Source organism: Artemia sp. Qi Xiang Cuo, chromosome 4, assembly GCF_049724085.1.
Source record: "Artemia sp. Qi Xiang Cuo chromosome 4, ASM4972408v1, whole genome shotgun sequence".
NCBI classification, from domain to species: domain Eukaryota; kingdom Metazoa; phylum Arthropoda; class Branchiopoda; order Anostraca; family Artemiidae; genus Artemia; species Artemia sp. Qi Xiang Cuo.
In genome coordinates this window covers 55,294,586-55,319,923 of record NC_142797.1, presented here as the reverse complement: position 1 = coordinate 55,319,923, position 25,338 = coordinate 55,294,586, and the positions used below count along the sequence as shown (strand labels likewise).

At 35.6% G+C, this 25,338-nt stretch overlaps 1 protein-coding gene across 1 annotated transcript in view; it reads right to left on the bottom strand.

Annotated features, from left to right (window-relative positions):
* Ddrgk1 (DDRGK domain containing 1) overlaps positions 1–18,668 on the bottom strand; it is a 167,044-nt gene extending 148,376 nt beyond the window's left edge. The window contains exon 1 of the mRNA XM_089087591.1: positions 18,420–18,668. Coding sequence (XP_088943717.1) covers positions 18,420–18,504 — 85 coding nt within the window. The 5' untranslated portion in view covers positions 18,505–18,668. The remainder of the gene's footprint in view (positions 1–18,419) is intronic.
* Between the last annotated feature and the right edge of the window lie 6,670 nt (positions 18,669–25,338).

Here is a 25,338-nt window from a genome sequence, read left to right as displayed (position 1 = left end):
TAATCCTTCTTTTCTCAATATGTCAGGGTGCGGCAGTGGGAGGACTTGTGGGTTAATAAAGAGCACGTTGCAGGCTTTAGATAAGTATTGTTGCATTACTCTGGGCACTCTCTTAGTCATTAGCATCCAAATTGTAAAGCAAGGGATGCTACAGCCATTCCAAACTTTAAACAAGGGCTTTATGCAGTTTCTTGTAATGAATGCACTCTTAATAAGCCCAAGGGCTTGGTTAGCTTTGGCTACCTGGGATTGCGTGTGGGTTCCTTGTAACAAATGTACAATTAATAGCCCAAGGGCTAGGTTAGCTTTGGCTACCAGGGCTTACATCAGGCTATGAAATTGCAGCTCATTATCAATTATAACTCAAAAGTCCTTCCATTCAGTTACTACTTCTAGCTGATTGCCTCTAATATAGCGAGTGTGGTGAGGGTTATTGCACCCAAGATGGAATTTTTTTAATCTTCTGCTGTTAAACTGCAGGGCCCAGGTGGAAGACTGTATGGGTATTCTGTCTAAATCTTGTATATGAAATTTAAGCGCCGAAACCCATTTTAGGCAATGAGTTTTCTTCTGATGAGCCCTGATATGTGGTGATCACCTGAGGAATATCAAATTGTTGTAGATTTTAGGTGCTATAGCTTGGTTTTGGGACAATGACTTATACTTATTGGTGTTGATTTTGCTCTATTTTGGACTTGATTTTCGGATTATCGGATTGGATATACTGTTTTGTCCTAGGGGACTGGATGGATGAGTACGGTCTAGACCTTGTTCAAGTGCTCATTTATTTCAGTTACTAAAGTAGGAAGACAGTTTTTTTTTGTATTAGCCAAGTAATGACCGTAATACATTATATGTCTTAAATTGCTGAGAACAGGCAGCTCGAGTACTCGCACTTCACACAAGCCATCCAATTCTCTTGTTTCTTATTTTCCTTTTGTTTTGTGTTATTGTGTTTGTTATTTGTTAGCCAAGAGTATTATGATCCTTCACAATTGTATAGCAGAAAAAAAACCTTATATAACATAAAGATTGTGTTGATGTTGAAGGCAAAAAAAAAAAAACTTTTTGTTTATTTCATGATGATACTGGTATTTAAAATATCAGATGAATATTCAGAAGAAACCTGCTGGAAGCTGAAAGGAGTATATTGTATATTCCAGGTGCTGTGTTTCAGAAGAAGAAGAAGGCAGGAAGCTTCCTCTATGATCTCAACAGTGCCAAATAGTTTATCATCAGCATCTAAGGTAAGTGGTTTGCCCAGGTTAGTTGCGCAATACTTGATGAATAAGCTGAATAGTGTTGGCCTTAGAATGGTTCCTTGTGAGATGCTTCTGACAAAAGAATAAAGATTGAGCAACCAATGCTGGCATCATTGTCCCAGCCTTCTGGGACCCTTCATTACATGTTATGCTCTCAATTTCAGATTCCAGAATGATCTTTTTACTTTACCAAATATGTTTACCTGATCAATTAGGAAAATACAAACCAGTTTACCAGTTTCCAAAAGTTTATTTATCATGTCATATGACTAAATTTGGTTTGTTTCAACTGACCTATGCTTACAAAAATCATGCAGACAGTCAATAAGTCATTTATTATATTCTGTACAGGTCATGGGAACATCATTAAAAATAGTTCCAATGATTTTTCAGATTACTGGCATAAGACTAATTGATCTGTAATTTTTGGCAAAATTCTTCTTTCCTTTCTTGAAGATTAGTTTGATGCACACTTGCTACTAATCTTCAGGCAGCTCTTTCCTTGCACTTTACACACAAAAGATAAGTACAACAGCATTAGCAAAATAAAAGCTTTAGAACATGCATCAAAAATTTGTTTGTATTTATTTTTGCTATGTTTTTACAAGTCAGACAAACATTTTTGAGGGGAGGGGGAGAATTCAAACCCCCTCCCCCTGGAAAAAAACCTTGTTAGCAATATAATGGGCAGGGAAGATTATCAGGTTGGCTGCATGTTTTCTAAATCCTTTTAAACTATACAGATAAGGATTTAACCAAGATACTATGTTCAAAACACTTTGCTTCAGCCTCATTCGTGCTCTAGACCCAGTCTACATCTAAAAGATTTGTTCTTATAACATAAACCTGTCTAAGTTCACCAAAGGTCAGTGCCCTGTAGAGGGAAAAGATTTGGAGGTAAATACTTCAAAATATCTTCCCAGTACATAAATTTAGGATCTGGATCCATTCCTAGAAAGTTTTATGCTGGAAGTACATATCATCTAACAGATCTGAGCGCCATTCAGTTCATTCATGGGTGCCCATAAGCTGAATTTTAGGGGGGGGGGGGGCTTACATGGTCTAATTAGTACTTTCAATGCCATATAATAGAAATCCCAAAACAAAAATATAAGGCAGCATCATGCAGCCAGGGGGGGGACGGTGCCCCCACCCCTTATGGGCACCCATGAGATCATCCTTTAATTGATGAAAATGGTGAGTTTACAGAAAACAAAAGTCATTGCAGAATTGGCAAAAATCTACATCCCTGATGATATGCTCATTCAAGCAAAAAAAGATCTTGCTTTACTTTTGACACAGCTAAACATTGGTATACAGTCTCCTGAAGAATAAATTCTCAACATGTCGTACGTGAATGCTTCAGAAGAAAGTAAGACAACTCACAGAGAATGAAGTATATGAACTAATATTTTAGAAGAATAGTAATTTCGTAAATATTGCTTGCCTTCAAGAAACTTATTTAAATCAAAATCAACAATTAAGTCTCTGGGATATACTATCCTGAGAAAGGATAGATCATCAGAGAGAAAAGAAGGTGAAGTAGCTTTATTAGTTAAAAATAATATAAAATTCTGTGGCATCCATTTTCCAGATTCTGAAAATGATGTTGATGCAATTGGTATCAGTGTTTGGCTGAATAATACAAAAACCTACATAACAAGCTTTTATAACCCTAATGGCCAAACTACAGATGCCATGGATTTCTTTAAATATATAAATAATTCTAATATGTTAAAAAATATCATTATTTGTGGAGATTTCAATGCCCACAGCCTTTTGTGGGGGAATAAACCAGCAAATAAAGCTGGTAAATTGGTTGAGCATATGATTTTAAATAATACTGAATTAGCTGTTGCTACCCCTCCAAACCTGAATACATATTACAACCCCAAAAGTGGCAGATTGTCTACAACTGACCTACAAATTGTGTCATTAAATATTTTGAATAAAATTTATATAAATAAAATTGATAGTCTATGTACTGACCATTTTGCTATAGTTTGCTCCCTAAATGAACCTGCTGAAACTCTCTCACATACCTCCAAATATATCAACACTGAAGCAAATTGGTCTATGTTCCAAAATAAGCTAAATGATGAAATTACAAGTTTCACCCAAAATTCGTGTATTTCAACCACAACAGTTGACACACATGCTGAAGTCTTGGCATCTTTACTAATAAATACAGCTAATCATGCTATTTTCAGGACAACACCCAAAAAAACCTTCCCAAAACACATTCCTAAAGCATGGTGAACAAATGAGTGCCCACAAAAATTGAGAACAAAAAAGGCAGCTAGGAGAGCATTCATAAAAAAAACCATCACCTACTACATATTTAAAAAATTACAAGCAGAATCTAATCTAAAAAGGACTATAATAGATGCTAAATATAAATACTGGAATAATTTTGCAAATAATCTCACCAGAGACACCCATGAACCAATTATTAATAAAGTAATAAGCTACATCTTTGGAAAAAAGACTTTCCCCAACCTACTCCTTTATGAACTTTTACATAATAATACCCATTATGACAATGATATTGCAAATGCTAAGCTATTTGCCACTCTTTTTGTTAATAAGCTAACATCAAATAATCAAAACAAAATGTCCCCAATTCCTATGAATCCAAGTTACCAACCACGCCCAGGATCCGAGTATATAACTAGTCCATTTTCAGTCCAGGAAATGAATAATGCAATACATCATATTAGGACCAAAACTAGCGGCAGTTATGACAATATACACCCTACATGGATAAAGAATCTCACCCCTTCATACAAACAGGAACTGCTAAATTGTTATAATCACGCTTGGGCATCTTCTATGTTCCCCAATATATGGAAATGTTCATCCCTCCTACCAATCCTACAGAAAAATAAACCCAAAGATAACCTTGAGTCCTATATGCCCATAATGATTACTCCTGTGATGGGGAAAATAATGGAGAAAATGATCTATTACAGACTCCTCTGGTTTGTTGAAAAAAATAATACGATCCCTCACACTCAAACTGGATTCAGGAAACACCACTCCTCAACAGACACTTTCATTTTGCTAACAAATCGAATAAATGAATCATTCTCAAAAAATAAAGTCCTAGTTGCAGCTTTCCTATATTTTGAAGGGGCATATGACAATGTGAACCACCAAATCTTTTTAAACAAACTTGCAAACCTTGGACTACCCCCCAAGCTAGTATTTTTTATAAAATCCTTCATAGAAGTGCGAAGTTTCATTGTTTGTGTTGGTTCAGTCTCTTCATCCCAAAAGACAATAACCAAAGGCCTACCTCAGGGAGCAGTCCTCAGTTGCCCCCTCTTTGCCCTATATCTCTGGGACATGAACCTCCCCCACACGAATCTACAATATGCTGACGATCTGGTGCTATGGTCATCTGGCAAATCCTTTGAGATAGTACAGTCAAATCTGCAAAAGTCACTTTTCCAATTTGAAAAATTCTCTCAACATGCAGATTTACCCATTGCACCTACCAAGTCAAACATAATCCAATTTAACCGAAAGCGAAACCATGTTAATGCAAAACTAACTCTAAATGGAACAACTATTCCAGAAGATAATCATATTCATTACCTAGGTCTCATACTTGACCAAAAACTTAATTTCCACCTCCACATTTCAAATACAATAAAAAAAAGCTATTGAAAAACAAATATACTAAAAAGACTTCTTTCAACGCCCTGGGGCTGTAAGGAGAAAACCTTACTCCAGTTTTACAAATCACATTTAAGATCCCATATTGACTATGGGCTCATCGTCTATGGTGCATGTGCAAAGACCCAGATGCAAAAAAATTGAAACAACACAAAATGATATAATACGTCTCATATTTGGTCTTAGGAAACCCACAAGCACCAAGTTTCTGCTTATGGAGAGTAGACTAACAACAATAAGGGAGAGACGTAGCTTTCTCTTGACAAAACATCTTACAAAATTGAATCAAATAGCTCACACACCCTACACAATTGGTTAAGAAATCCAGCCATGTATAGAGGCATTGCAGATGAGTATGCCAATATTCAAAAGAAGTTCCTCGTACCGGCAAAGTCTATTGCACCTACTTCCTCCAATCCCCTCCGTGGACTTGGCCAATTCCCATAATAAATACTGATTTCTCAAAGTGGAATAAAGATTTAACCCCCATTACTTTTGTCCAGAAAAAATTTGCTGAACTTAATACAATTACCTATAAAAATCATTTCCAAATATTTGTTGATGGGTCCAAAATGAATGAGAAGGTAGCAAGTGGTGCTTTCCTTCCTCTCCTGAAAATTGCAATGGACAAGAGATTATATAATAATTTATCTATAATGTCTGCTGAGTTAAATGCCATAATCATGGCATTAGAACACCTTAAGGATAACCAACCTCTGATTACAAATTCAAATAATATTATTGTATATTCTGACTCTTTATCAAGCCTTGAGTTGCTGGCTTCAGCTCCTCAGTACAAGTTGGACATTGACACTTAGCATTTTCCTAGTATTATAGATAATCTTGCTTCAAGTGGCATAAGAACCTATTTTCAGTATATTCCTAGCCACTCTGGCATAAGTAGTAATCATCAGGTTGATGAAATAGCAAAAAATGCTATAAATATTGACCAGCCAAGTGGGAGACCAATCCCGATTAGAGATATTTACTGATGGAGAGTATCGATATTAATTTTAACAAGAATAATCCTATCCTTTCCCCCTTTCCCAATAAGTATTTTTTTTTAATTTATCTTAGAATTTGTTCTGGAACAAACGGACTAAATTTTCTTGCATTCTCGTATAAGTTTTCTAATTCAAGTGGTTCAATTCCCCTGTCTCCTCTTTGCAGGCATTGTAATATGAATAATGAAACAATTGACCATTGCCTATTTGAATGTAATAAGCTGATGTCTGCACAACATACCTTGCTTTGTAAACTGTTAAAATGCTTCAAACACCACAAAATCTCACTATCAGCCAAGAGCCTAGCCAACTATACCTGCAAACAGAGCATAAAAATCGACATTTATCATCTCATAATTGAACTCCTAGAGTCGAAAGATCTACTGAAAGACATCTGAAAAAATCTAATAATTATGAGGCAATCAAGCCAGTAGCTCTGTAGCCCACAGAGTGAAGCAAAAGGAAAAGGGCTAAATAGTATTACTGAAAAGCCCGCCTGCTGTTAAATAGAAGAAGAAGAAGAAGCATATGTCTTTACAAAAGCCCAACTTGAACCCAAACCCAACCCACCTAAATATAAAATTTTACAGCAGATACTATGTCCAAAAATTAAAACTAAAAAATCTAAACCCTCATAAAGCTAAAGAACCAGATGATATTTATCCTAGGCTACTGAAAGAAACAGCATCAATTATATAGAAAACTCTTACCCAAATTATTCTATGTTCACTACAGACTTAAACAGTGCTGAATGATTTGAGAGTAGCCCATGTTAGTCCTCTTCAAAAAGGGTAATAAACATAAAGCATGCAATTACTGACCATTAAGTCTGACTTGGTCATCTGCAAAACAATGGAAGCAATCCTAAATGCAGCAATTATCAATAACCTAACACTAAATAGGATTATTTAGGATAGTCAACATGGATTTAGCGAACAAACTTGCTAGATTCCTACAATTATGTTACTGCCCTATTGGAGAAAAACACCCCTGTTGATATAATACTTCTGAAACTAGGGCCTTTAATAAAGTGAATCTTACATACCTCCAGGTTAAATGTAGAGCAGTAGGGCTGCACAAAACTGTCATTGATTAGATTACTGAGTTCCTGAATGACCATATTCAATCTGTTAATATTTTGGGATCAGGAGGGCATATCTGTTTGTTGGAACCAACACAAGTCTTGAGCAGCACACCCCAAGGAACTTCTTCAACATTTACATTAGTGATGCACCAGGAAAAATTAGTTCAGCCTCTTTGCTGATGACTCAAAACTAATAGGTTGAATACACAATGACTTCAACCTAGCTTTTGAATTTAATATTGACAAGTGCATATACATCAGTCTAGCATACAGAGTCATATACATCAGGTCTAGCAACCCAAAGACTCCATATTTTCATAAGGAGATAAATAATCTAAATTGATGGATCCTGGGAGTGTCAGAAGAACCAGACCTTGGCATCACTGTAGATGGTAACTGATGTTTACTTCCTATATATAATCTATTGTGAGTTCTGCCAACATATCACTCATTAAGAGAACAATAGCCAGCAGATCAAAGAAAGTTATTAGGAGACTCTATAAAGGTTTAGTTAGACCAAAACTGGAATATTGCATGACAGTAGCCTGCCTAGTCAATAAAGGAGAAAAACACTTCAATAGACAAAGTGCAAAGGAAAGCAACAAAACTTGTCAACAGTTGTACCAAGCTCCCTTACTCCCATATTAACAAAGACTGCATTTACCCATGCTTACTTACAGGAAAAAAAGATGAAATATAATAATTGTCTAAAAACTTTTACAAAACCAAAACAGGCTGACCTAAATCAAAACACAAGGCCTTGCAGCCATAGCCACGAATTATATGTAAAATTAAGTTTCAGAATAAGTGGAGCTATATTCTTTTCAAATGAGGTGGTGTCACTTTGGAATACTCTGAGCAGAAAACCTTTTTCTTCTTCATCTGTCTGCATATTCAAGCAAGATATAGAAGCAGATTGACAGATTGCCGCCCCCCCCCCCCAACTTTTTTGGCATTCAGTAAAAATTTTGCCAAAGGCGAAAATTTTGGCAGAAATTTTGCAAAATAAGCTGAAATTTAACAAAATTCTTGATTTCTCTCCCCCCCCCCAATAAAATGAGCCTCCGGACACCCTGGCTGCAAATGACAGATTAAATCACAGAGCCTAACAAATGTCCAGCCAATACTAATCATCATTGTGGACATTTCTTGAGCCAATTTTTTGTTCAGTTTTCTATATTTATTATGTCAAGATCATCACCTGCAATGACATCTAAAGGAGTAGTTTCACCTTGTTGCTTGCAAGTGCAATTTAATGTAATTTTTAAGGTAACTTAACTACTAGGCTATACAACATAGTCAACAAGGCTAAGATTTATATTAGCAGATCAGGTACCTAAAAAATTAAATTACCTCTACAGTCAGAATTGTGTCTTGAATCCAAATATAATAATCATTTTTGTTGTAAATGAATTTTACCTCCACCACTATATATAGGCCTACCAATTCAGGGTATATATTCATACATTAGGAAGGTGGGGGTAAATTTCATTTCTGATGCAAATGAATGTTAACTTTGGATTCAGGATGCAATTCTGACTATAGAGGTAAGTTTGAACTTTACACACACACCCCTGATATGCAAATATATACCCTGAAATTGGTATATATAAGGGTTGGGATAGGCTTAAGTTTATTTCCAACACAAATGAATGTTAAATTTGGATTCAGGAAGCAATTTTGACCATAGAGGTAAGAGAATCTTCTCTCTGGTTTGTTTACCTCTTTTGGTAGGGACTCCACCCTTTGACTATTGGAAAAAACTACTTTATAAGCTTATATAGAATAATACTATCCAATCTCTTTATAATTAAAATCATTTAGTAATCTAGTTGGAAAATTTGGCCCATCCATACAGGAGAAATCTATATTTGACAACTAGTTGACAATAAATGTTGCCCCAGCAAAACTTTCATTTTCCAACTAGTTGAATAATAACTTCTCCCTAGCAAAACTTAATTTTCCAACTAGTTGACTAATAACTTCTCCCCAGCAAAACTTAATTTTGCCAACTAGCTGGAAACAAACATTACCCCAGAAAACAATTCATTTTTGAACTAGTAACTAGTAACCGAACAGCAGCAACTCTATAAGAAAATTAAAATAAATTTTCTTGAGAATTATTATCGCTTCTAATCAGCAGTTGTACCATACCAATCCTGCTCAAGTCATCCTCAGGGCTATACTGTGGTGTTTCTCCTCCCCATAGTATAGTGCAGACGGTTTGATATTCTATTTTCCCTTCTTGTTTTAATTTTGTTTTTTTAAAGCTTTTTCCAATAGGCAATGTTTAGAAGTCCTCCAAAAAAAAGTCCCCCCAGATCCCAAATCAAATCCCAGTGAAAGTGCCATAGTGAAAGATACCCATCTTGGCTGGTCAAGCACACTATCTCAAAGTTCAAATGATAGCTCCAATTCGGAGAATAGGACAATGATAAGTGTAGGGGCAAATGTAACCATAAATGATGATAATGGGTTTCAAGAGGTCCTCTCTAGAAGCCCTAAAAAAGGCAAAAAATCTCCCCAATCAAAAACATTTCCCCTCTCCCTGCCCAAGATCCTCCCTCCAAAAAGTTAGGAATTTACCATAAAATTACTCCTACCACCCCCTTTGAAATAAAAATGATCACTGCAATAAGAGTTGCAATTTTTAAATTGCTAAAATCAATGTTCTCTCTCAATATTAACCGTGATGGATCTCTTTTAATAGCTGTAGAAGATCAGAAATCAGCAGATACAATAATTGACCTAAAATCCCTTCTGAATACCCCAATTATTGCATCTAATTGGAACCCAGAACAATCACTAACAAAATAGTAGTTTATAATGTTCCCCCAGAGATATCTACTTAGGAGTTAAAAGAAGGGCTCTCATATAGGGCTGGAAACACAATCCTAGTTGAGGATGTTACCCAACTTGGCAAACCTAACTCTAATGGCCTAAAAACTAGTAGATCCTTCTTATTCACACTGAAAGAAAAAATTAATATCCCAGAAAAATTATTCCTATTTGGGCAAATCAAACCACACAAAGAATACAAACCTAAGCCTATCCAGTGTCAGAAGTGTCTCAAACTGGGACACACAACAAACAAATGCAATGAAACTCTCCGAGAGTGTGGTAATTGTAAAGCTTTCCATCCTAAAGAGTTGACAACTTGCAACAACACTCAGCCTACATGCATCAATTGCAAAGGCCCACATGAATCTACAAATAAATCATTATGCCCTGCATATAAGAAAAGAGCTCTAACACTCCAACTAGCAACAGAAAAGGTCATCCCATACCTCTTTACAGCATTGGAAGCAAATGCTGACCAACAATACCAAATCAAGCCCATAATGAAACCACCCAAAACCCCCACGGCCCACTCGCCCCCTGCCGCCCGCACCCCCTCGCCACCCCCCGCGGCTCAGCCCCCCCGCCCCAATCCCCATCCGAAGGAATCGCCCAGCCAACAAGCCTCCTTGTCCGGTGAGATGAGGTCAGCCTGGCCCCCCCCCTCCCAAGAAGAAACAAACCAGAAACATTACCAGGAATTAAACCACTAACTAAAAAACATGCACAGCCAAAAATTTACTTCACAAATATATTCTTATTTATTCTAAGTTATAATGCAGTTGCGGCAATGAACATATAGCAACTACAAAAAACAAAAATCATTGCAAAATTGGCAAAAATATACATCCCAGATGATATGATCATTCAAGCAAAAAAAGATATTGCTTTACTTTTAACAAAGCTGAATATTGATACACAGTCATATGAAGAATAAATCAACAACACAACATATATCAATACTCCAATGGAATGTAAGATCACTCACAGAAAATAAGCTAAATGAAACTAATATCTTTTATGAATAATAATTCCATTAATATTGCTTGCCTCCAGGAAACTCATTTAACCCTAAATCAACAAATTAAGTCTCTGGGATATACTATCCTCAGAAAGGATAGATCTTCAGAGAGAAAAGGAGGTGGGGTAGCTTTATTAGTTAAAAATAATATAAAATTTTGTGGCATCAATTTTACAGATTTTGCAAATGATGTAGAGGCAATTGGTATCAGTGTTTGGCTGAATAATTTAAAAACCTACATAATAAGCTTTTATAACCCTAATGGCCAAACTACAGATGCCAAGGATTTCTTTAATTATATAAATAATTCTAATATGTTAAAACATATAATTATTTGTGGAGATTTCAATGCCCACAGCCTTTTGTGGAGGAATAAACCAGCAAATAAAGCTGGTAAATTCATTGAGCATATGACTTCAAATAATAATGAATTAGCTGTTGCTACCCCTCCGAACCTGAATACATATCTCAACCCCAAAAGTGGCAGATTTTTCATAATTGACCTACAAATTGTGTCATTAAATTTTTTGAACAAAATTTACATAAATAAAATATATAGTCTATGTACTGACCAGCTTACTATAGTTTGCTCCCTAAATGAACCTGCTGAAACTTTATCTCATACTTTCAAATATATCAACACTAAAGCAAATTGGTCTATGTTCCAAAATAAGCTAAATGATGAAATTACAAGTTTCACCCAAATTTCATGCCTTTCTAACACAACAGTTGACACACATGCTGAAGCCTTGACATCTTTACTAATAAATACAGCTAATCATGATATCCCCAGGACAACACCTAAGAAAACATTCCCTAAACAAATTCCTAAAGCATGGTGGACAAATAAGTGGCTAAATAAATGGAGAATAAAAAAGGCAGCTAGGACAGAATTCATAAGAAAACCATCACCTACTGGATATTTAAAAAAATTACAAGCAGAATCTAATCTAAAAAGGACTATAATAGATGCTAAATATAAATACTGGAATAATTTTGCAAAAAATCTCTCCAGAGAAACACATGAGCCAATTATAAATAAAGTCATAAGCCACATCTGTGGGAAACAGACTTTCCCCCACCCACTCCTGTATGAGCATATACATAATAATACCCATTATGACAATGATAATGAAAAAGCTAACCTATTTGCAACTCTTTTTGTTAATAAGCTAACATTAAATAATCAAAGCAAACTGTCTCCAATTCCTATGAACCCAAGTTACCAACCACGCCCAGGATCCGAGTACATAACTATTCCATTTTCAATCCAGGAATTGAATAATGCAATACATCATATTAGGGCCAAAACTAGTGGCAGCTATGACAATATACACCCTACATGGATAAAGAAACTCACACCTTCATATAAGCAAGAACTGCTTATTTGTAATAATCACGCTTGGGCATCTTCTATGTTCCCCAATGTATGGAAATGTTTGTCCCTCCTACCAATCCTAAATAAAAATAAACCCAAAGATAACTCTATAGGCCAATAATGATTACTCCTGTGAATGGGTAAATAATGGAGAAAATGATCAGTCACAGACTCCACTGGTTTATTTGGAAAAACAATATGATCCCTCACACTCAAACTGGATTCAGGATACCACTCCTTAACAGATGCTGTCATTTTGCTAACAGATGCAATCAATGAATCTTTCTAAAAAACTAGTGTCCTAGTTGCAGCTTTCCTAGATTTTGAAGGGGAATATGACAATGTGAACCACCAAATCCTTTTAAACAAACTTGCAAACCTTGGAGTACCCCCTAAGCTAGTATCTTTCATTAAATCCTTCATAGAAGTGCGAAGTTTCATTGTTTGTGTTGGTTCAGCCTCTTCACCCCAAAAGAAAATAACCAAAGACCTACCTCAGGGAGCAGTCCTCAGTTGCCTCCTTTTTGCCCTATATCTCTGGGACCTGAACCTACCCCACACGAATCTACAATATGCTGATGATCTGGTACTATGGTCATCTGGCAACACCTTTCAAATAGCACAGTCAAATCTGCAAAAGTCACTTTTCCAGTTTGAAAAATTCTATCAACATTCAAATTTACCCATTGCACCCACCAAGTCAAAAATAATCCAATTTCACCGGATGCAAAACCATGTCAATGCAAAACTAACTCTAAATAAAACAACTATTCCAGAAGATAATCATATTAATTACCGAGGTCTCAGGCTGGACCAAAAACTTTATTTCCATCTCCACATTTCAAACACAATAAAAAAAATGCTATAGAAAAACTAATATACTAAAGACTTCTTTCCACACCCTGGGGCTGTAAGGAGAAAAGCTTACTTCAGTTTTACAATTCACATATAAGACCCCATAATGACTATGGGCTCATTATATATGGTGCATGTGCAAAGACCCAGGTGCAAAAAATTGAAACAACACAAAATGATATAATACATCTCATATTTGGTCTTAGGAAACCCACAAGCACCAAGTTTCTGCTTATGGAGAGTGGATTAACAACAATAAGGGAGAGATGTAGACTTCTCTTGACGAAACATCTTACATAAATTGAATCAAATAGCTCGCACACACTACATAATTGGTTAAGAAATCCAGCCATGTATAGAGGCATTGCAGATGAGTATGCCAATATTCAGAAGAAGTTCCTCATACCAGCAAAGTCTATTGCACCAACTTTCCCTTGATCCCCCCCATGGAATTGGTCAAGTCCCATAATAAATAATGACTTCTCAAAGTGGAATAAAGATTTAACCCCCATTGCTTTTGTCCAGAAAAAATTTGCAGAACTTAATACAATTACCTATAAAAATCACTTCCAAATATTTGTTGATGGGTCAAAAATGAATGAGAAGGTTCCAAGTGGTGTTTTCCTTCCTCACCTGAAAATTGCAATGGGCGAGAGATTATATAATAATTTATCTATAATGTCTGCTGAGTTAAATGCTATAATCATGGCATTAGAACACCTTAAGGAAAACCAACCTTTGATTTCAAATTCAAATAGTATTATCATATATTCCGACTCTCTATCAAGCCTTGAGTTGCTGGCCTCAGCTCCGCCATATAAGTTGGATATTGACACTTATCATTGTCTCAGTATTATAGATAATCTTGCTTCAAGTGGAATAAAAACTTATTTTCAGTACATTCCTAGCCACTCTGGAATAAGTGGTAATCATCAGGTTGATGAAATAGCAAAAAAATGCTATAAATATTGACAAGCCAAGTAGGAGACCGATCCCAATTAGAGACATTTACCGATGGAGGCTATCAGATATTAATTTTAATAAGACTAATCCTATCCTTTCTCCCTTTCCCAATAAGTATCTTTCTAAAATTTATCATAGAATTCGTTCTGGAACAAATGGACTAAATTTCCTTGCATTCTCATATAAGTTTACTAATTCAAGTGGTTCAATTCCCCTGTCCCCTCTTTGCAGGCATTGTAATATGAATAATGAAACAATTGACCATTGCCTATTTGAATGTAATATGCTGACGTCTACACAACATATCTTGCTTTGTAAACTGTTAAAATGCTTCAAACACCAAAAAATCTCACTATCAGCCAAGAGCCTAGCCAACTATACCCGCTCACAGAGCACAGAAATCAATATCTATCATCTTATATTTGAACTCCTTGAGTCAAAAGATCTACTGAAAGATATCTGAGAATATCTAATAAATAAGAGATGACCAAGCCAGTAGCTCTGTAGCCCACAGAGCAAACCAAAAAGAAAAGGGCTAAATAGTACTAACTGAATAGCCCACCAGCTGTGAATTAGAAGAAGAAGAAGGAACGTCCCCCCCCCCCCGGAAGTTCCAATTTCTTTTAAATCTTTCTTTATGACATCCTCTCATCCTAAAGAAGGACAACTTGCTTTCCTTTTAGCCCTAGACAGTTGGCCAAAAAAGAACCTTTGGCAATTTCGTCATCCTTCATCTGCAAAATATGTTCTAGCCATCTCAACCTTTCTTTCATTATAGCCCTAGAAAGCAGGATTGAACCACATTTTTTGTACAGCCTACTGTTTGAAATATGGTCAGTCATCTGGGTACCCAGAATAACCTGTAGGCAATTTCTATGGAAAACATCTAGCAAATTGTCATCCACTTTTTGGAATTTTCTTTTAGCTTTGTATATATTGATGGGATCATCAGGAAGGGAAGGTTGCTTTGTTGTCAGGATAACTAATATATTGAAAAACAGCATGAAATAAGAAAATTGTTATTTTTATTTTATTAGCCTACTGTGTTTTTGAGAAATATATATATATATATATATATATATATATATATATATATATATATATATATATATATATATATATATATATATATATATATATATATATATATATATATATATATGTATATATATATATTTATATTGGCGCGTACAAACAGCTCCTCTCATTTGATCTGCCATAAGCAGTCCAATTACCCTGGAACACGTATTTTGGCAGAAACTTTCTCAAAATGCCATTTAAACAAACTTGAGACTTCAAAACCTATTTTTAATTTCTAAAAACATCTAATAATAACATTACACTACTAACTACCGATTTTCATGTATGTATTGGAATAAATTAATTTAAAATTAGTTTCTTCAAAATTAGTGTTCCAACGTTGAAGCCAAGTTTTGTGTCCAAGAGAAATCTGACTTGTCTACCTGTGAAAAGATCTGATGCTGCTTATGTTTATATCTGCAAAAACGTTCTCTGGAGCACTCGCACCCCAGTCCGTGTTTTTATAATGGGTGAGATAGGGAATGATCATACTGCTAATTCTATAAACTGTGCTGTATACATAGGATACAAAATTGTAGCAGCTGCTTACTTACAGACCGCCTCCCTATTCATTATAAATTTTGTACTTTAGAATTCAATAGCTAAGGCTTAAAGACCAATACAGACAAAAAACTGAACACAAATAGCTAAAATCTTAGCTCTAATACAAAGAAAATTCTTTAGAAGTTTAATTGAGCATATTGCAGAGCTTGCCATTTAATTCCTGTTTAAACACAAATCTTAGCTGTTTTCATCACATCCTTTTCTTAGCTTTCATCACAGGCTGCACAATTCTCATCTTTAAGAAAATAGCCTAAGATCCTTTTGGGCAACAGCCATTAAAAAAAAAGAAAAGTATACTTCGCTTTGAGGACTGGAGAAAAACTTGTGCGGCCAGTTTTCCAAATCACAAGGATACATTCTATATATAAGGAAGAATAGGGAAAGCAAAATAATGTGATTAAGTTAAGGTGTTCAAACGGTTTTAACAAAAATCCAGAAAATTTCTTAAGTATTAAGTTTTTAATAAATCCGAGTAAAGCTTTACAGCTCATGATGTTAGTGCTTTTGTATTCCATTGAAAAATTTAGATCGCAAAAATTTCAGTTTTTACTCTTGTCCTCTCCATGTTTTCCTTAATTTTCGGATTTAAATTGCAAAACTTACCTTGATTGGTCATCCATTTCATTTCATTGTTGCATCTAGCCTTTAGGGTGTTAGTGCACATGGAATCACAAACAAAATGATGCGGTTGAATCCATGTACTGAACAGTGCAGTTTCTTTAACACATGTTTTTTTCCACGTCATACACCTGCACCATTAACAATGGATGAGAGTGTATTTCATAATTCTATTGTATAATTTATTAGAAAAATTTATTAAAAATTGTAAATATTCTGTCATACAGTTGAATAGTCTTTCTGCATAAACTAGTTTGAGACAATTCCTGATGTCCTTGAATTGGACCATTTAACAGTATCTAGAGATGTTACATTTGGCTGTAATGTTTCATTGAAGGTGAGTAGAATAATAGCAAATTGAATATTAACTGGGATATTGCAACATTATTTATGTCTTATAAATTTTATGTTGATGAAAAATGGTAATTTATCAAGTTATTGTATAAGTAACTGACAAATGGACTAATTAGTGCTTTTCAATCAGTTAAAAATATATTTTTGCAAGAGATCAGATAAACTGAATGCTTTTTGTGTTTTGGACTTGTTAATGAGTAGTTGTGTGAACAAGAAGGGACTAAAGAAGGGATGTAGTGAGAATAATAGCTCTTTCAATAGCAATAGCTCTTTACCACACCCGTAATAGAAAAAGGAGAAAAGGCGTTTTACCAAATAAAAGCTTACCCTTCTCCCCAGCAATACTTAATTTAGCCAACTAGCTGGAAACAAACATTGAGGAGAAGTTACTAGTAAACTATTTGGAAAATAAATTTTTTTCTGGGGCAATATTTGTTTCTAGCTAGCTGGAAAATTTAAGTGTTGCTGGGGAGAAGTTATTAGTCAACTAGTAGAAAAATAAATTGTTTTCTGGGGCAATGTTTGTTTCCAGCTAGTTGGCTAAATTAAGTATTGCTAGGGATAAAGTATTAGTGAACAAGTTTGAAAATGAATTGTTTTCTGGGACAATGTTTCTTTCCAGCTAGTTGGCAAAATTAAGTGTTGCTGGGGAGAAGTTATGGTAATTTTTTACCAAATCATATTATTGACTTACAAATAAAGTGAATATACCACTTGATGCCTTTTTTATGCTCTTTCCAAATATAATAATCATTTTTGTCAGACATGAAATATACCACCACCCCTATATACCAATTGAGGGTATATATTTGCACATTAGGGGGGTGGGGTAAAGTTTAAACTTACCTCTCATTTACATCAGAAATGAAATTTGTCCCTACCCTCCTAATGTGCAAATATATACCCTGAATTGATATATATGGGGGTGGGGTTAAATTTATTTCTGACAAAAATGATTATTATATTTGAAAAGAGCCTAAAAAAAGGCATTGGGTGATATATTCACTTTAGTTGTGAGTCAATAATATGATTTGGTAAAAATTTACTGAAATTATTAGTCAACTGGTTGGATAATAAAAGTTTTGCTGGGGAAATATTTCTTGTCAACTAGTTGGCAAATATAGATTTCTCCTATGGGGATGGGCAAAATTTTCTAACTAGATGGCAAAATATTGGTCAATATATACCAAATCATATTATTTATTCAGGACAAAAGTGAATACACCATTTGATGCCTTTTTTTATGCTGATTACGAATATAGCCTAATAAACATTTCTATTGGAAATGAATTTCAGCCCCCCCTATTTATATCCATTCAGCGGCTGGGTGGGTTAGGTTAGGTATAGCCTATATAGGGGGGGGGGGGCTGAAATTCATTTCTGATAGAAATGCTTATTATATTTGTAATCAGCATAAAAAAAGGCATTGAATGGTGTATTCACTTTAGTCCTAACTCAATAATATGATTTTGTATATATTGACCAAATATTTTTATTTATAAGGAGATTGGATAGTACCATTTTATATAAGCTTATAAATTAATTTTTTCCAATAGTCAAAGAGTGGATATCCCTTTTGGTAGGCTAGGCCTATTTGTAAACTTTCCCATACAAGCACTAGTAGATTTTTGAGTTGAAATTCCTTTTGTCAAATTCATATCACTGAAGTCTTATTGAAATCAGAGTAAAGCTATCCTAGCTCAGACAAAATTCCTACCTGTCTTTCCTGAAAACCATTTCAAGACAAAAAGAGTGACTACCAGAACTAAAGCAGCTGAAACCAAGAAAACAGTGTCATCCATATTAAATTTATGTTTAGATTACAAAGGATTTTTTATCTTTTTAAGACCCTTGAACGTCTAACAAGAATTGATGACTTTGTATGTCTTTAGAATCTGAACGATGATGATGATGATGAACGAATTAAAGACCCCTCTTGACTGCTCGGTCACTTGGGTCTTCTTTCAATAAATCTGGATCCCACTTTAGTTAGTCAATCCTCAATAATCTGCTCTGTCACATTAATTAATCATAATTATTCTTCCCATCACATTGTCCTATCTCTCCCAATGGCAGTTATAAACTGTACAACCAGCTTTAGGATTTGTATATTGTCACTATCATTTGCAGTGCAAATCAAATTTACACTCAACTGTTTTCTTCTTTCATGAAAAAAGGCATTGATATGCTGTCTTTGGAGAGTGTACTTATCACAATCTATAAGAAGATGTACCAGACTTTCTTCTTTGTCACAAAACTCACAGTTACTTGACTCTCCATAAAACTTTGCCCTGTATAATTTTGTATCTGCATGGCCTGATCTAAGACGAAATGCAAATCTTCCCTCTTTCCTACTTAATCCTTGGTAAACATGCCTCTCAAACTTTCTTGCTACTTGTTGGGTAACAAACCAATTTCCTGATTGATTTCTGCTATCCTCAAAATCATACGTTCTTACTGATTGTATCAATTGATCTAATTGCATTGCAGATCTAGGAGTTGAACCACTAGTAAATACGCTTATTGTTTCACATGCCATTTTAGCACCTGTGTCGGCACTCTCATTCCCCAAAATCTGAACATGGGCTGGTATCTACTGAAGACATAATTATGTTTGCTGTTGACATAAATGATACTATTTCCTTGTAGCACAATACGACTTCTCTTGAATTTTTCCCATTATGATCAAAATTGGCGAGTGCCTACATTGCGTTTTTTGAATCTAACAACACTACAATGTTTCTTTGGTTGCTAAGATTTTCTTTAGCAAATACAATTGGTTCCTTTATGGCTATTACTTCAGCCTGGAAGATTGTTACCTCTGAATGCAGTTTAAATGACTTTGACACTTGTATCAATGGAATGACAAAGGCAGCCCCTACTGCAGAAATTGGGTTACTTTTCTTAGATCCGTCTGTATAAATATCAAGGAATCCCCTGTATTTCTCTGCCATCATTAATTTAAAGTTTATCCTGGAATCATGGTATCCATTCGTTTCAAACTCAAGATTGCAATGTAGCTTAATTGTCTCCCAAGGAGCAGGTAATGCAATTTCTGGAACTTTTAACATATCTGTCATTTTTAGTGTCACTCCAAACTGTTCACTGATGCGGCAAGACATTTCAAAGATATTTTCCTGGTTTCTCTTTTTAAACTTATTTGATGTAACAATTTTTCCTGGTTTAACTATTCTTGATCTAACTGGGTTTGTACTATCTGTTGTCCACAATTTTTTGATATATTTCAGGACATTTACCTTTCTCCTGGTTTCCAGGCTTTCAAGTCCTGACTCTGACAATAAAAACACAATAGGGGTAGTCTTTCTAGCTGCAAAGGCAATGCGTATAGCTGCATTCTGTACAGAATTCAACTTTGCTCGGGTTGTGTCACTGCCTGAGGAATAAATCATGGAAGCATATTCTATCTTAGACCTTATATATTTTATATAAAACTCCATCATGAAACTGGGTTTTTGCCCCCAGCTAACAGTTGTAAGCATCTTCATAAGATTCAGCCTTTTAACGCAAGCAGCCTTGGTCATTTCAATATATGGTTTTCAATTCAAATTTTTCTCTATATTCACACCCAGGAACTTTGCTTCACTCACAAACTCAATCTGCTGGCCATAAAATCTAATTATTGGGGTAACTTTCATTTTCTTCCGATTTATTACCATGGCTTTTGTTTTATGTGTTGAAAATTTGAGATCAATATCAGTCGCCCAGTTTTCAACTTGCACTAATACTTCTGAAATAGCTTTGATTCCCTCTTCCAATGTCCTTGCCATAACCCACAAAATGTTATCATCAGCGAAAATTCCCGCGTTTGAATCTCCTTCTCCAATAGGGATATTATACTCTCCCATATTGTAAAAATCAGGTCCTAGGCTGACCCTTGAGGTACTCCCCTTCTTCCTCTTACTAGGGCTGTTGATATTGTTTTTCCTACTCTCACTGTCACTACTCGGTCTTCAAGATAATTTTTACTTAGCAGCAACATTCTACCTCTAATTCCAGCCTCAATTATTCCAGACAATATTTGTCTATGTACAATGTAATCAAACGCGCCCTTTACGTCAAGGAAAACTGCAATCATTACAAGTCCATTCTGGAGAGCATATAAAGCATCCTGTTTAAAGCAAAGCAAATTTTTTAAGGTACTTTTGTTTTTCCTGAAACCGCATTGTATATCTTTAAGGCCACCCCTTTTTTATACATCATAGTTAAGTCTTTTCTCAACAAGTCGTTCATATACTTTACCTAAAACTGGGAGCAAAGTTATGAACCACTTGTCTTCAAGTTTTGATTTGTACTATCCTGGTTTTGGGATCATAATTGACTGGCTACTTTTCCATGCACTTGGAAAATATCCATCATTCCAAGCCAAATTGATGATGGAAAGCAACACCATAATCCACTGCTTAGGCAAGGCTTGAACAAACTGTGGATAAATCATATCTTCCCCTGGTGAGGTAATAGGGAGATTTCTTATTACACGGTCAATTTCAACATTAGTAAATGGCTGATTATAAGGGCTCTGCAAATCTTGATTTGCCATTCTTTTAACTTTAGCTGTCATTCTGGCCACTTCTGTAGCATTTGGATCAGTATTTCCTATGGTCTTAGTTCTATAATTAGCACTTGCATTCACCTTCTCTTGATCTGTCACTAGTAACTGATTTTTGTCCCCGCCAGGAGGGTGGGATTTTCGGGGGGGGGGAGTGCTTTGCATTTGTTTGATGAAAACACAGACCGTACTTAGTGGTTTCCGGAAATCCAAATTTTTAATAAACTCTTCCCAGCTCCTTTTCTTGGCTTGTGAAATCGCTCTCTTAAATGCTGCATAAGCTCTTTTCACCTCAATATAGTTGTATATTGTTGTTACTTGTTCATACTCATTTTTTCCTCTTAAATATTTGTTTTTAGCTGCATCACAATCTTTGTTCCACCATATACATGAATTCCTTTGTCCCTCAGTGGAACAGATTTTGTTGCTGCTTCAATTATGCTGTCCTGGAAAACCTTCACTTTGTCATCAACATGTTGCTCCCTTTCTACTACAGCCAAAATGTCTTTTTGTTCAAGAAGTTCTTTAAACTTTCTCCAATCTGCCTTCTTGATTTGAAACTTAGTAATCTTGTTTGTCTCAAATTTATCAGAAATCTCAAACCGACCATCACAAACATTTAATAAAATTGGGGCATGGTCACTAAATAAAGATGTATTTACTAAGGTTGACACAGTTGTTGATGCCACTAGATCTGGGCTAGTGAAAGTCAAGTCTATAGTGGTGGAAACTCCTGTGATAGGATTTTTTCGGGTTGGAAGCCCTTTTGGTGTAATTGAGCATATATTATATCCAGTAACATATCTTCAAGACTCTTACGTGAAGCATTAATTAAGTCACAGTTACACCACACTTTGTTATGTGCATTAAAATCCCCTACTAAAACAACCTGTTCTGCAGTTGGTATTTTATCAATTAGTTCATTTATAATTTCACAAATATATTTATTTGTCCCATTCGAGTTGTAAACATTTATAACATTTAGGATTTTATCATCTCCCAAATAGAGCTTGCATCCAACTATTTCAACATGCTCTTCATAATTGTCACCTAATTCAATATGCACTTCAGTGTAGTGGTATTTTGTGCAAATACCTATCAACACTCGTCCTTTTCCTGTTTCAATTCTGCCTTTCCTCAAAATATTGTAGCCCTGGAAACTCAGATTTATATATGGTTTTAGCCAGGATTCTTGGAAACATAAGACATCAATACAGTTTTTATGGCGAAATTCATCAATAAGATGTTTCTTCTCAGTCCTCACTGATTGCGAGTTCCATGATAATATTTTAAGGTCCATATTGTTGGGCTGGTGTCTCATAAATTAGACAAACACTTCTAATTTCATCTTTGTTTAGCTGTCCAAGCTGCAGTTCATGCACAAGGGTACATAATTTATTTATACGTTCTATTAATGATAGTTCACTTAATTTAAGCATTTCTAGTCTTAGAAGTAATCCAATTGTTAGGGATTCTGCTGCCTTCTGTTCAATTTCGTGCTTCATATTTATTTTAATTTCATTATGAAGTTGATTGAAATAAGGGGTACTCACAGTAAGTTTTTTGTTTGCCACATCTGCATAGCTTCTATAGGTTACTTGGGCTCTCTTAAAACACATGTGATATTTCTCTGCCACTTGTAGGAATTCTCTATTCTGAATTCTAACAGGGCAAGCAAATGATGTAGAAAAATGATTGCCTTTGCAATTGGCACATATATATGATTTGGGCCTTGAGGTACTATCAGTGTTTTTGAGATGGCACATATCAGATGAATGATTTCCTGAGCATCTTAGGCATGTATGAGCTTGAGCTCTACAAACATCCTGTTTATGGCCATATTTTTGACACTTATGGCACTGCAATAATCTCCTGTTATACACCTGGACTTCTCTTTTTCTTCCACAAAACCACACACTTGGGGGAAGACAATTACCTTCAAAAACCACCATTATTGCGTAACTGTCAGCTAGCTTTTTTGTTTCTTTGTTGCACCATTTTTGCCGGTGAACTTCTTTTACTTTAATTGGTGACTCCATACACTCTAGAATCTCTTCATCTGTCATGCTTAGTTGGACTCCTTTTATGATTCCTCGGCTTAATCTCTGCGTAACACTTCCAGTAACATTCACTCCTGCAACAATGTTTATTTGTTGGACAATTTTTGATGATTCTTCATCCATGAGGTATACTGTCATTTTGTCTCTTACTCTGTTTACTTCAAATTCAGATTTTCTAGATTTCAGTACTTCTTTCAGAGATTTCACTATTTGGTAGTCATCAGGCAATTGTTTATTTTCATCACTTACTGTAACATCAATCATTGAAGGTAATAATTCAGTCTGTGGTATCTCAATGGTTTGATTTTTAAAGGACACTTTCTGAGATGGTATTGATTGGTTTAGGTATGCACATTGTCTCTTAGCTTCTTGTGGGGCAATGTCGCTATTGGGAGAAATGTCTCTCCTTTTACATTCTAGGCTGGGGTTCAGTCCCAGTTTTGGCATTTGTAATTCTTCTTGAATCATCCCTTCTACTACACAAGGGTTGACAGGTCTCATCTCTTCCTCACTCTTAGATGGTAATGGTGGGTAACTTCCTTCCTCACTTAACACAGAGTACCTATTAGCTAAAGGAATTGGCTGTATCCCTGGCACATTATAATTTGGTGGATAAAAACCACTTCCCATTAACTGAATTTGTGCTCTTTGCACCTGCTGGACAATTTGTTGGTGACCATAAAATGCATTTGGGTTAAATGAACCTGGTTGCCAGCTTACTGCCACATCATGGGACCATGGAACTATCATTTGGTTCTGACTTGCAATATTATTAGCTCCATAAAACTGTGGAGTCATTTGCAAAAATGATTGTCCTTGACCTGTACCACTTCCACCTGCACCATGACCCCCTTGGGGGCCAGGTTGAATGTTCATTTCTTCTAGAGCACAAAATCGATTTTCAAAATTTATCCTTCAAAACTTATGAAATTTCATTCTAGTCACCTGCCTCACAGAAACATTGAAAACTTGAAGCAAAAGATTTTATATCCTACAGTTAATCTTTTCTTCCTCCATCTTTAGAATCTGAACAATTGCAATGTCGACAATTTTTGAAATATTTGCTACAATGCGCCATCAATGTTTTGGGTCAAAGAATGTCGTGATTTAACGAGAATAGGAGTTCACGCTAAAGCACAGTTCATATAATTATCCAGTATGATCATTCCCTATCTCAACCATTATAAAAACCCGGACCGGGTTGCGAGTGCTCCAGAGAACGTAGAAACATAAGCGGCGTCAGATCTTTTCAGGGGTAGACAAGTCAGACGCGAAACAATCGGAAACAAGTGGAAACCCGCTATTAATAACTGCACGAAGAAGTGGGAGGAGCTTTTTGCTCGCACCGAGAACGAAGACCAGAAATGATCTGCGATAAGCTTACTGGATAATTATATGAACTGTGCGCTAAAGGGCTAGGCATACGTAGCTGATTTCTGGAACCGATTTCAGCAAGGGTGTATTCCACGTCGAGTGATTATAATTAATGATGCTAAGAAGCGGGGCTTATCGACGATTTTTCGGTGATTAATCATCGTTAATTACGTTCTAGACAATGAATGTACTAGGGTTTTAGACCTTTAGGCATGTAACTAATCGTATTTAATGATTATCGTAAATTAATCGTAATTAATGATGATTAATCACCGAAAAACGCCACTAAGCCCCGCCTCTTAGCATCATTAATTATAATCACTCGACGTGGAATATACCCTTGCTGAAATCGGTTCCCGAAATCAGCTACGTGTGCCTAGCTCTTAATTGTAGAATAATGTCAACCTCATCTAGCGTTTGGCGACTTGGTTTGACCCAAATCTGCTGCGTACTTTCCTTTTTAGGTACTAAAAATGAATGGGGAAGTAACGAAACCGAAATTTAATCCCCAGTGGGCCTGCCGGCTTAAAGAAACCAGGGGCGTAATTTGCTATAGGGCAGCGGGAGGCAACTACCACCCAGACCCAAGTTTCCCTCCAGCTGAATTCATTGTCTTCAAAAATTTTGTCAAAACT